The sequence below is a fragment of the Zeus faber genome (assembly GCF_960531495.2).
Source record: "Zeus faber genome assembly, chromosome: 1".
Classification (NCBI taxonomy): Eukaryota; Metazoa; Chordata; class Actinopteri; order Zeiformes; family Zeidae; genus Zeus; species Zeus faber.
Genome location: NC_137193.1, coordinates 28,821,907 through 28,834,690, shown reverse-complemented (window position 1 = coordinate 28,834,690; position 12,784 = coordinate 28,821,907). Strand labels below are relative to the sequence as shown.

At 42.5% G+C, this 12,784-nt stretch overlaps 3 protein-coding genes across 3 annotated transcripts in view; all 3 read left to right on the top strand.

Moving 5' to 3' along the window:
• Nucleotides 1-898: 898 nt before the first annotated feature.
• Nucleotides 899-6,472, top strand: gstr (glutathione S-transferase rho). The gene is made up of 6 exons (XM_080002894.1): nucleotides 899-1,137; nucleotides 3,521-3,586; nucleotides 3,781-3,886; nucleotides 5,224-5,342; nucleotides 5,970-6,058; nucleotides 6,152-6,472. Exons 1-6 carry the CDS (start codon nucleotides 970-972, stop codon nucleotides 6,282-6,284), a joined length of 681 nt encoding a protein of 226 aa, XP_079859020.1. The 5' UTR covers nucleotides 899-969; the 3' UTR covers nucleotides 6,285-6,472.
• Nucleotides 6,473-8,723: 2,251 nt separating this feature from the next.
• Nucleotides 8,724-10,703, top strand: LOC307244868 (coagulation factor XI-like; the record flags this gene model as incomplete). Its single annotated transcript, XM_080020230.1, has 5 exons — nucleotides 8,724-8,846; nucleotides 8,926-9,082; nucleotides 9,395-9,504; nucleotides 9,644-9,809; nucleotides 10,697-10,703. Exons 1-5 carry the CDS (start codon nucleotides 8,786-8,788, stop codon nucleotides 10,701-10,703), a joined length of 501 nt encoding a protein of 166 aa, XP_079876356.1. The 5' UTR covers nucleotides 8,724-8,785.
• A 147-nt stretch (nucleotides 10,704-10,850) lies between these two features.
• The window catches only part of LOC307242877 (coagulation factor XI-like), a 3,618-nt gene continuing 1,684 nt past the window's right edge, over nucleotides 10,851-12,784 (top strand). The window contains exons 1-4 of the mRNA XM_080017490.1: nucleotides 10,851-10,981; nucleotides 11,122-11,228; nucleotides 11,324-11,486; nucleotides 11,616-11,734. Coding sequence (XP_079873616.1) covers nucleotides 11,368-11,486; nucleotides 11,616-11,734 — 238 coding nt within the window. The 5' untranslated portion in view covers nucleotides 10,851-10,981; nucleotides 11,122-11,228; nucleotides 11,324-11,367. The remainder of the gene's footprint in view (nucleotides 10,982-11,121; nucleotides 11,229-11,323; nucleotides 11,487-11,615; nucleotides 11,735-12,784) is intronic.

The window sequence follows — 12,784 nt, the reverse complement described above, 5'->3', positions numbered from 1 at the left end:
CGTTCAAAGCTCCTACTCTCAACTCTACTCTCCTACGCTTCTTCCTCTCCTGCTGTCTCCGCACACGCCTTCCCCCTATTCTTCCTCTTCTTCCTCTTCTTCTTCTTCCTCTTCTTCCTCTTCTTCTTCTTCTTCCTCTTCTTCTTCTTCTTGTTCTTCTTCTTCTTCGGACGACAGTGGCACAATTTCCACTCGCCCCCTGATGGCTTAGGGCACCAGTGGCGGTCGTCGTTAACCCGGGCCTCCACCGATCCGGAATGGAAATCAGATTTGTTGTCCGCATGTTTGATTTGGCAGGCTTTTTACTTTTTTCATCCGGGCTTGGGACCCGCACTGATGAAACACTGGCTTTTGCGCCTCCAGTGGCTAGATGAATGACATTATTATTATTATTATTATTATTATTATTATTATTATTATTATTATTATTATTACAGTAGACCTGTTACATTTTCACCAGTTCCCAGGATTGATTGATAGAATTAGTCCAAACTGGTCTCAACGTATACACAGTGAGTTTCTTGAACTTTTGAAAAATATTTTCCACATTCATATTGCATTTAAAAAAACCCAAAACAACAAAAAAAAATGTTTTACGGGATACCCCCTCTGCAGTATATTCAATAAAAACGTTATACGACTTGAAGAGTTGAGTTAAACATTTCCAAGGTCACCAGACAAAGATATGCAAGATCCGAGACGATATCACTACTACGACAGCCACTATTGACAATAGAAAATCAAACTGGAAAATGGATTCATAAATGAATAAATGGCAATTGTAATCATAGCCATGATCCCAACAATCAACGTCGAAATAAAGTTTCTCCCGTCGACTCCGCTGTAGGTGGAGTCGACGGGAGAAACTCCACCTACTGTGGAGTCGACGTCACCACCGTGGGCGGGTGGCGCTTCGATCGCCGTCTCGGTCTCACGGCGCCGGAGGTTCAGCGGCTCGACCCACGGACCATGGCCACGGACATGACCCTCCTGTGGGGCTCCGGCTCCCCTCCCTGCTGGAGGATCATGATCGCCCTGGAGGAGAAGAGTCTGCGGGGGTACACGCAGAAGCTGCTCTCCTTCGACAAAGCGGAGCACAAGTCGCAGGAGGTCCTGGACGTCAACCCGCGGGGTCAGGTAGGGCGCAAGCCCGCGGCTCGGGGCTCGGGGAGGGTAAACGACGCCGACGGTGCCGCAGCTTCCGATTGAGCCGAACGCTGAAGTGAGCGGCAGATTCACAAGCGTTCACGGTGCATTCGAATTCAGAGATCTGTACTTGTAGTTGGCGAACTACGGCACTGAAAGCCGTCCAACCCGGACTAGATTATAGTAAGAAGTCCATGTTGGGTTTGTGACACCGTTGGTGATTTGCGAAAGTAATGTTTGTGAAACAGGAGCAATGTGGATTTTACTGTATTTTCACCACACGTGGTTTTTTTTTTTTTTTTTTTTCAATCAAGCGTAGATAGTTGTGAGGAAGTATCGATGAAAAGCTTTTCAAAAAATGTCTTCATATCTAGGTCGAATGAAGAACAAGCGCACTCGTGTCTAACTTAGCCACGGTAAAGGCTTTGGCAAAAGTGAGGAAATGAACATTGGCAGAAGCAAGTGAGAGAGGTTGACCGTGGCCAGTTAGAGGAAAGGTGAGAGAACAGTCATTTTATTATTTGAAAGACGAATTTGAAGAGTAAATTGACCAAGGTAAAAATAATGTTTTTTTTAACTTTTTTTTAAGTGAGAAAGACAGGATCTACATGACAATCATGAAGTCAATGGACTTGTAAAGTAAGCAAAAACCAGCAACCAAAAAAGGCCATGTCGTGGCAATACTGTAGCGTTGATATTTCTCTTTTTTTTTTTCCCCCTCAGGGTTGAATAAAAGTTTCACAAATCTCAAACTGTGTCTTAAAGAATCTTTAGCCTCTCTGGGATAATGTAGTCCAGGTTTGACCAGTCATATAGTGGTTTTTGATATGGACCTGGTCCAATGTGGTCTGGATTGGGGGGAAAAGCAGTGAAATCATCTTTTTTTGCATTTTCACAAATAGAACAATACTTCCACAAATCAGAAACTGTAAGAAATGCAATATGGGTTTCTTATTTTAATCTACTCCAGGTTTGACAGCTATAAGTACTGTCGTTTTTGAAATATACTTGGTTTTATGTGGTAAATGTGTGGTAAAAATACAGTAAAATCCACATAGCTGCTGTTTTCACAAATAGATTACAGTACTTTTACAAATCAGAAACTGTGTTAGAAATGCAGTGGTGCGTTAGTGGTGGTCCGCCACACTAACAGGTGTTATGTGGAATTCTGCATGCCCCGCGAGAACTGCGTGCACCGCACGTTTAGAGTATCAATGTTTTTTTAGGGCAAACTCTGTGTTTTTAAATGCGGAAAATGCCAAATTTGGCCAAATGGCCCAAAATATAATATATGCTGATAAAACCAATTGGTTCAAAGAGAAATAAAGTTGCAGTGTGGATGCATTATTCCGCAGATGTGTATATTATTACCTGCCGAAATTTGCATCCCCCTCCTTTTTCACACCAGGTGAGTGTGTGAAGTGTGAAATTCTTGATGTCAAGTCTAAATGGCCCAAAATATGAGCTGGTAACAGTGTTTGAAGTGTCTGAAAAGAAACTTAAGCGGTGAATGCATTATTCAGTAAAACAGCTTTTGTACCTGCAATATTTGCACCCTCCTGTTTTTTCAGCCAGGAAGACAATCACATACAGTAAATGAAATTTTCAATGTCAAGTCAAAACAGCCCAAAATAACAGTGCATTTTTGAAGGTTTTAAAGGAAAAATACCATGAATGATTTTTTTGTTTTTATTCTTCCTACTAAAGAACTTTGTAGTCTATGACATGGTCAGTAAACTGTCTTGAATATAACATTTGTGGACATTCAATTTCACACAGTTCTTATTAACCAAGCTTTTGTAGTTTCTATAACTGTATCATGTACACATGTTTTATACGGGTGGCAGATACTCCAATAGTGTTTTTTATTATTATTAATTTGAGTAGTGAAAATGAATACAGGTGTAAGTACATAAAACTGACAGGGTAGGGTGTCCAGTGATGGTCTTGTTTCTATGATGAGGGGACACTCCATCCTCAGGTGGGCGGCTTGTTTGAGAACTGTCAAAATAAAAGATCAGGGAGGTCACAGGTCAGGGAACATCATACTGATGGTTTCATCAGCATATATATTTTGTGCCATTTTGGCTCGACAGTGTGAATATCAAGTCAATAATGACCCAACCTGATATAACAGGGGATGAGTTACTCGAAGTTACTACCTGATCCAATACCTGAACCCGGGTAGGAGTTCAGGTATTGGATCAGGTAGGCTCTCAACCCCACACTTTTCAGACTGTATTCTTCAAGATAAAACTCCAGATTGGACCATTTGCATTTCCTCTATTTTGGATCAATGTTCTACTTATGAAATGCTGGTTTCTCTTTGAAAAGAAATTAATCAAATTTTATTTGTACTTTTCTGCCCTTACAGCTTCCTTCTTTCAAGCATGGAAACAACATTCTGAATGAGTCCTATGCTGCATGCATGTACCTTGAGGTAAGGTGTGGACTGCTAAAAAAAACCCCAAAAGAAACCAACTCAACCCCCCCCCCTTGATTCAAGTGTCATACATGAAGGGAACTCTGCATCTATTGTGGGCAACATGAAGTCAAGTAAACAGAAGAACCATCGCCATAGCAACATGAAACTTGAGCTCCCTGTCTAATGGTTTCTACTCGGGTTGTTTGCAGAGCCAGTTCAAATCCCAGGGCACCAAGCTGATCCCCGACAGCGCTGCAGAACAGGCGCTGATGTACCAGCACATGTTTGAGGGCCTTGCGCTGTACCAGAAGATTGGTATGTGGCACGTCACCTTACACCCAAATCAGATCATATAATTACTTTCAATTAAGGAAGGTCCGCATTATAAAGGAAAAATACAGGCTTTACATTCACTGACCACACAAGGCAGAAGTGGAAAATGACTGCACAGCGTTCAAAGGCCAGTTTCCTCTGTTGTGATTTCATTATTGAATAACAGGAAGAGGTCCAACATTTAGACTTTGAGCCTCTTTATTTCATGATAAAAGACAGCTCTAATCGGCATTGTTAAACCTCTCGAGGCCCCTTGGTAAAAACTTTAAAAGTCTAGGAGAACATAGTGTAACAGCAGGTTTAACCAAAACCGTCGCAAAAATGGACCACACATGGCATGAAAGAGCTGCTGAAATACATGAGTGGGACAATGAATAACATTTATTTACAAAAAAAAAATCTAGAATTGCCATATTGGAAGCAAATGAGGAGACGTGGTCTGAGGTCAAAATTATAAACAAAACCCACATTAACTACAAAAGAACAAGCTCAATTAGTCTGCAGAATCAAACAGAAATACAATATTAAACGCCCTAACTCACAGAAAAACAGGGGGAGCAAAATAAATTGTGACAAAACATCGTCTGGAGACCTGACAGACTCGTCCAGGATTCTCTCCTGGTGAAATATCCTGTAATGTGTGACACCCCGTCGCCAATCAGTCATTTAACGCATAACTACAAGATTCCCGATCACAAGACAAACTTGTCCTGTGTGAGCAGTACAGCGATCTGACTACTGTGAAAGTTGTGTAGGGTGCCCGTGGCCAATGACGTTCGGGTGCGGGTGATCCGAGCACTCAGCGGGGCGTGGCAGACCTGAAACACGGTGGGACAGACATCTTGAACCTGAAACCTCCCCCCAGTGTATGCCTGTGCAATCTCACCTCCTCAACTGTTTTCCCAGGAGCCCAATTATACAGCAGAGGAACCAAAGCAATGCATCGTACATGTTACTTCATGCATTAAACCCACAACACCGTCATGCTCTACTGTGCTTCACTGTAAACACATAGTCATGTTGACGTCCAAGGCGAGAGTCATGACATTGAAGCGGCAAAAGTTTATGTGTGACTCCTCTGCAACATCTCCCGCATGTGAACCAACACTGAGCCGCGTCTCCGCTGAAAGAAACTCCCAAATCAAGACTTTCCCGCCCCCAACATGGTTCCTTATGTTATCATTCACAACTGACCCTGCATTTAGGACAATCAGCACGGCAGAGAGGAAATTCCACGGAACGTAGATGGGGCAGAAATATAACTTTGGTAGTGATGTTTGTACCTTCACTGGTTTTTCCATTTCCTGTTGTTGTTGCAGGCGATGTTATCTACTATAACTGGAAGGTCCCCGAAGGAGAGAGGCACGAATCAGCCCTGAAGAGAAACAGAGAGGCGTTGACCGCTGAGCTCAGGCTTTGGGAGGGCTACCTCCAGAAGGTAGACCCCACAGCCATATATTAAATCAAATTGTTCAACATTATACATTATATTCTATTGTGATTGGTCGACAGCGTTAGTTATTGCAGAACAGACCGCTGATCTTTTAATATTGACCGTTGCCATGGGCAACCACTGCTCCAGCCCAATGTATCGCCCCACCTACATGCTCTTGATAACTTTAGCTAGTGGCGCCACCTTGAGACGCTACGTAGAAACTACAACGGAAGACTTCAAGGCAAGAATGCCGACATCAAAACGTCCCGTGAAGCATGTCTCATGTCATGATTACTGTCAATGTAGAATTTAAGATTATTCACAGTGAATAGGTTAGTCTCATGTAGAGCGAGTAGTTTAACAAGTTGGAGCAGCTCAGTTGCTGTTGACTATTTTTCTTAATGTAAGCTCTTAAACTAGGCATACTCGTCATAAAATCCATTCAAATCAATATTCAGTGTCAATGTATCAGTAAGCAGCCCTGCAATAAGCAGCATTAAGTGCAGCCAGCCGGTCATTATTCTCGATCGTTATTGTGCAATACCGACCGGCTGGCTGAACACTATCTCTTACATTGTTAATGGATATGTCCAAAGCCAGAAAGACAAACAGCACCTTCCTGTCTTCCAGTTGGGGACAGGCTCTTGCCTTGCGGGGAATAGCTTCTCAATGGTTGACGTGGTTGTTTTTCCGAGCGTCGCCTATCTCTTCCGCTTCGGGTAGGTGGACATCTTGGGGCTCTATGAATGGGTGGGCATTTTAGATCAATGACGGTGAATATGTGCGCGATGAACTGTTTTCCTTTTCTTTAGTCTTTCCGCAGAGCGCTATCCCAAGTTGGCCGCCTATTATGGTCTGCTAAAGGATCGGCCCAGCATCAAGGCCAGCTGGCCCCCGAACTGGCTGGAGAACCCCCAGGGCCAAGACACACTGAAAGACATCTGAGAGATGCCCCAAACCCCTCAACATTTATCACCCTTTACACTGCACTACTGTTTCTGGGCACTTATCTCCTTTTGACTTTGTGGTTGATTTAGACACTGAAAGTACAATGTTTTGTGATTTATCACAGATATTGATGGAAGCGATATCAATGCCGGCAATAAAAAAATAAAATAAAATAAAACTGAACCTCAAAATTGATTTTTACTTGTTTTTTTATGTAAAGTTTATAATCTGTAGAGCCCCGCATTACATTGACTGTGGCTGATGCAAACAATGTCTCAATGTCCTTTTCAAAACGCCACGTTTCTACGTCCCGACTTCTTCTCACATTTTTGGACCTGCTGTTTGTCCATCATTCCACTGGGGGGTGTTACAAACTCAACAGAAACTGTGAAAGTAGAAAGAGCCATCAGTAGAAAAGCCTATAAAAACACACCCCGGGTTCAAAGTCGGTGACACTGCCAACTTTTCAAATCTTTATACAAATAAAATGTTTATATTTTTATGATCAGGGTACCTGAGGCTATTGAATCTCTTTGCCTTGAGATCCAAACAAATACCCAAACAACTTATAACGTGTGCACCATATAATGGTGATCTACAATATATTTGGACACATTTGAATTAAAACTCACTGACCTCGCTTTACCGTGGCTATGATAAAGTCATTCTAACGGACATGAAAGGTGTGCTCACTCTGGGGCCCCTGGTGCAGATTGGGGGCCCTTGGCAGACCACTGGTTATGCTCTATGTGAGGAAGGAACACACATCACTCCAATTTTACTTACGCTGCACTGGCTCACAGTTTCCTTTAGAATAGATTTTACACTGAGCTCTAAATGGCCTGGGAGCAGCCTTCATTACAGAATGACCGGTCTTCCCTGCTCCATCTAGAGCGCTCAGTCTTCCACTGCCGGCCTGTTAGAAGTACAACACACCACTCACAAGAAGACTGGAGGTGCGGCCTTTTTTAACTATGCCCCAAAATATGGAACCAAAGAATATTGGAGAGGCTCTGGCGGTGCTTTCGGAGTGAATGCTAACGACTTTTCTTTTCAGCACGGCCTTTGTTGTTTTTATATCGATTTTTGTTATTTTAATGTTTAAAAAGCCTTTAGAGCCCAAAAAGAAGAGTTTAAAAAAGAGTTTAGAGGTAAGAGATGGGATGTAGGAAAAGCGACGGCAATGATTATGGGCCAACAGCGTAAGAAACCCACGGTGAATGTTTGTTTGTATGTGTGTTTATACGATTCTAGGAAGTGGATGAGAAAGAAACAGTAATTAGAAAGAAAGACAACGCAGGTAAAATAAGTTAGAACATGGGTTTATATGTATTTTCTTTTTCCATTTTGGGTGTCATGATAATAAAAGTCAAGACGATTTAAATTAGAAAATAATTCTCTTCGGAAAGTTTGTTCTTACCCCTTTGAAAATTTCTTGGATTCTTTTTTTATTCTACCTTGTAAATGCATTCTGCTTTTATCGTCACAAACAGATGGCCTCCTTTTAAGCGCTTTGAGTTACATGTCTATGAACGGTGCTATACAAATGAAGTTTATTATTGAAGGAAGAGGAAGAAACTGGAGAAACTGGAGCTCCCTGTATAATGGTTTCTACTCCTGTTGTTTTCAGAGCGAGTTCAAATCCCAGGTCACCAAGCTGACCTACGACCCCGCTGCAGAACAGGCAGCCCGACAAACAGCTCAGTGGCCCAAGGAGCACTGGTTCTGGGGGTTGATATACAGCTCCACTGATGATCCAATGAAGTTCAGGTGTATTAAATGGATGTATTAACATTTTAAAAACATGGGTTTATATTTCATTCTGACTAGCACAAAATAAAAAGGGATACTGGTTTCACATTTTCTCTATTGAATGGTCTATTAAATTCAAGGTTGGGTGAGAATGGGGACATAGGGTCATACCCTCAATATGAATTTCATCCATAGATACAATTTAACTGGATATAAATATCAGCGTTTGTGCGTCCAGCTGAAAATTTGAATGTACCCTTCAGCCAGTGAGGTAAACATTTCCATGGTAACAGTCAGCTTTTATTCCATTTAGATCACGAATGTTCTTGGAATCCACACTTGGCACCCCCACTGCGGTGGTAGGGTTTGATCAGTTTTACTTTGGTAACACTGCTAATGTTTCACATTTCACTATTTATATTTTTAAGATCTGAGTACCTGAGCCTGTTAAATCTCTTGCCTTGAGATCCAAGCAAATACAACCTCACCATATATGGTTATCAGTGTGATTTCCGGGGCCCCTGGTGCTGATTGGCTCCAGTGCATTGCTCAGGGGTACTTGGCAGACAATTTGTATTGCTCCATGTGGTGACTTGCCCAAGGTTTTGTGTATTCCCGACAAAAGTCAATACGGTGCATGGGTTTTGAGGGGTAGCTGGGTTTGTTGGAGGTGAATGATTTTATTTGATCAATGCAAAGCAGAGTTTAAAAGACCATCACATGCTGGCATCACACACTCCTGGAAAATGGGCGCATATCTTCACGTCCTGGCTCTGCTCTGTCTCTTTGGGACCGGTTTTAGTCAAGGTGAATGAAAGGAACGGTAAGGGGAAAAGGATGAAATATTTCAAAATATGTATTTATACTTGAGCGTGTGTTTTTGCAGAGTGTGTTCGAGAGCTGAAGGAGAATGTGGACTTCCCGGGATCAGACCTGAAATATGAACACGCCACTGACGTGCAGCACTGTCAGCGGCTCTGCACCGAGCTCCCGGCCTGCCTCTTCTTCACCTTCATCAGGGCAGACTGGACCACAGACAGCAGGTACGCAGGGATTATCGTCATATGTTTGATGTAGAAATGCTCTTCAAAAGCTGTGAAATCTGACAAAAAATCGGAGGATTTTTCTGGTTTTCATGCTTTTTCACCAAAATAATCGGTGTCAATGTAGTTATTGACATGGAATGTGGGGACAGATGTGCTCTACAAGGGTATTTTCTCATCTTTATCTCAGAAAAATGCGCCCCCATATGTTTTCATTGCATAAGAGCAATTGCATCAAACCCCTCTCTCTCTCTCTCTCTCTCTCTCTCTCTCTCTTCCTCCTCTGTCTCCCTCCTACGCCCCCACCATCAGAAACTTCTACTGCTACCTGAAGAGCACCACCACTGGCCTGCCCAATGTTCAGAACCCACTGCAGGGCGTCACCTCCGGATACTCCCTCAAACCCTGCAACACTCAACTCGGTGGGAAACCACAAGCAATTCAATAATAATAATAATAATAATAATAATAATAATAATAATAAGACCCAAGAATCAATTGTTTACTTGTGGGATACATTTCTTCCTCCTTTTATAAAACTCTGTGGCTCCCATGTCCAAGGAAAACCTGAGTGCGTGCGCAACCTGCAGGAGAATGTGAACTTCCCGGGATCCGATTTGACGTTTGTCTTTTCGCCCGACGTGGGGCATTGTCAGCGGCTCTGCACCGAGCACCCAGCCTGCCTCTTCTTTACCTTCATCAGGGCGGACTGGACCACAGACAACAGGTACGCAGCCATTATTGTCGTATGTTTGATATAGAAATGCTCTTCAAAGCTGTGAAATCAGAGGATAAAACAAAAGCAAAATTGTGTCAACATTGTGTCGTTCCAGATGCTTGAAAATGTCACATTTCTGTCTAATGAATGAGCTAATGAAGTTGTTTTCAAATGATTTTGAATACTGTTATGTTGACCCTTTCCTATTAAATATAAAGGCACAGCACCACAGGTCAGTACGGAATAAAGATACATGAAAGAATGTGATGCAGTATATTAAAAATGCTTTTGAATTTATTGTCTGTCTTCTTCGAGAAATGATTACATACACATGAGTTTCTATTATTGCTATTATTATTAAAGGAGAAATGCATGTCTATGTTTTTGTGGCAGTTTTGCCAACCACACGCCACTCAAGTGGCGTTTTCAGGGACCTCTGGCACAGACACACAGAAGAGCGGGTTGCAGACACACCAGTTCATCGTAGAGAGTGGGCTCGGTGTAACAAGCCGTGGAGCAGATGGACACGTGTCATGACAAGGGCTCCTCTCCTGAGTGTGTGTGTGTGGATGGGGGCTTTACCTGTTGCTTGTTAGACCCACCAACAAGCAACAGGTATGCAGCCACTCCCACCGACCCAGGTCGGGTGTGGCTGCTCAAACCACACCATCCCCACACCACAGTTTTCTATTTGGAATTATTTTGTATTCCTGCCCCGTCTTCAATTTTAAATATGCATATCCTTTTTTTTTGCCTTCTTTCTATATTGAAATTGTCTTGTGGAAAAATGGAGTGAGGTGTGGAGGAACACACCTTGATCTAATGATCATCCACAACATTTAATCCAACCCACATCCTCTACACTTGTGTTTCTTACTGATTTGTTGTGTCTGTAGAGCTTGAACCTTCTTCAAAATGACCCTCCCCAATGTGATTACACTGCATTCCTGCTTTTTTATTTTTCTGATTAAATGTTTTATGTTTTTGGAAACAAGAAACTAAATTTTTGATGTAGAGCTTGGGGCTGGTGAGGAATTAAACTCTCCAGCCCCAACTTCCCATTACTCAGATCCTGCATTTTTCTGATTTCCATGCTTTTTCACCAAAATAATCTGTTTCAATCTAGTTATTGACATTGAATGTGAGGACATATCATATGTGCTCTGCAAGAGTGTTTTATTGTAAGTATATTTTCTCATCTTTAACTCAAATGTGTGCCCCTGTATGACCTACAAATACATTTTCATTGCATAAGAGCAATTGCATCAAACCCCTCTCTCTCTCTTCCTCCTCTCTCTCCCTCCTACGCCCCCACCATCAGAAACTTCTACTGCTACCTGAAGAGCACCACCACTGGCCTGCCCAATGTTCAGAACCCACTGCAGGGCGTCACCTCGGGATACTCCCTCAAAGCCTGCAACAAGCCTGGTGGGGGGGGGATAACGACCAGTTTATCAAATGTATTTTTGTGCTTTGCTTCGTGCTTTCTGTGATTTGTTTTCTCTCTGTACCTTTATACCTAGAACACTGTCAGTTCAAGTTGTACCATGACGTGGACTTTCCTGGTATGGACTATGGCTCCCTGTTCATCAGCGACCATGAGGAGTGCCAGAGGACCTGCACCCTGGACCCCTACTGCCAGTTCTTCACCTATGTCAACGAACGCTCGTCCCTTGATACTATAAGGTATAATGTGTGTGTGTGTGTGTGTGTGTGTGTTAGGGGTAAAAGGTTTGCGCAAATATTACAATCTATAATATCCTATTGATGTCACAGGTTGACACATTTGTTTATTTACTACTGTGGTTTCAATAGATACAAGTGCCACCTAAAATTCAGCTGGACGGTACCCAGGATGAAAGAAGTGAAATCTAACCCCGGTGTGACCTCAGGCTTCTCCAATACACTGCAGGCCTCTATGAAGCATGGCCATGGTAGGCATGTACACACACACACACGCACACGCGCGCGTGCGCACGCCCACACACAGACACACACACAGACACACACGCACACACACACACACACACACACACACACAGGGTTTTTTATCACGAGGACAGGATAAATTATTTAAGGCCTTTGGCATTCTATTTAAATACTGTCTACCCTACCCTGGATTGAATTACAGTTTAATTACGGAAATATGCATCATGCACACTGGCCCTGCTCTTAGAATTCCTAAATACAAACTAACTATAAAAACCATGAACACAAATAAATAAAATATTAATTCATTCAAAGTTACTTTTACATTTTGACCAGTATTATTTTCCAAAGTACTGTAACTTGTTTGAACTTTTACCTTCCTTTTCTCCAGACTTTTATGAAACTCTTTGCACAGCATCTCTTGTGATATGATGATACAATTGTTAATTTTAAACATTGTTCTATCCTTGATCCATCATTCATTGAAAAAAAATATATATATTGATATCCAGTGCTAAATTTGTAAATCAGGAGTTGCCGGAACACAGAGGTTGCAGATCCGGCAGGTCGGGGGGAGTAAAAAAGTCACGGAACGTACGCAAGGAATGTATGCAAGGAACGTACGCAAGGAATGTATGCAAGGAACGTACGCAAGGAACGTACGCAAGGAACGCATAAGGGTGGGGGCGGGGGCTTTAAGCTGCCATGTGTGACGCACAGGTTTTTTTTTGTTTCGTTCAGCTAGGAAACATGAATAAAAACAATAGGGCTGCCCCCCGAAAAAATCATCAGTCGGGGACGCGTCAGTCAACTGAGATTGGCTTGATTGGATAAAAAAGAGAGAGGCCTCCAAAATGCACAAGGATGACATTTCAATGAGAAATTATACAGTAAGTAATGGGAATAATAAATATATTTTTATGTGTGTGAATCGAACACGGCTCTCTGTGTGCCCCGATCGCCGTGCCCCATACTTCAAAATAAAAGAACTAAAAACAGTGTGGGGACGGGACACGGAGGGATGGGGCATGACTTGTAGACTTGTTAAGATCATT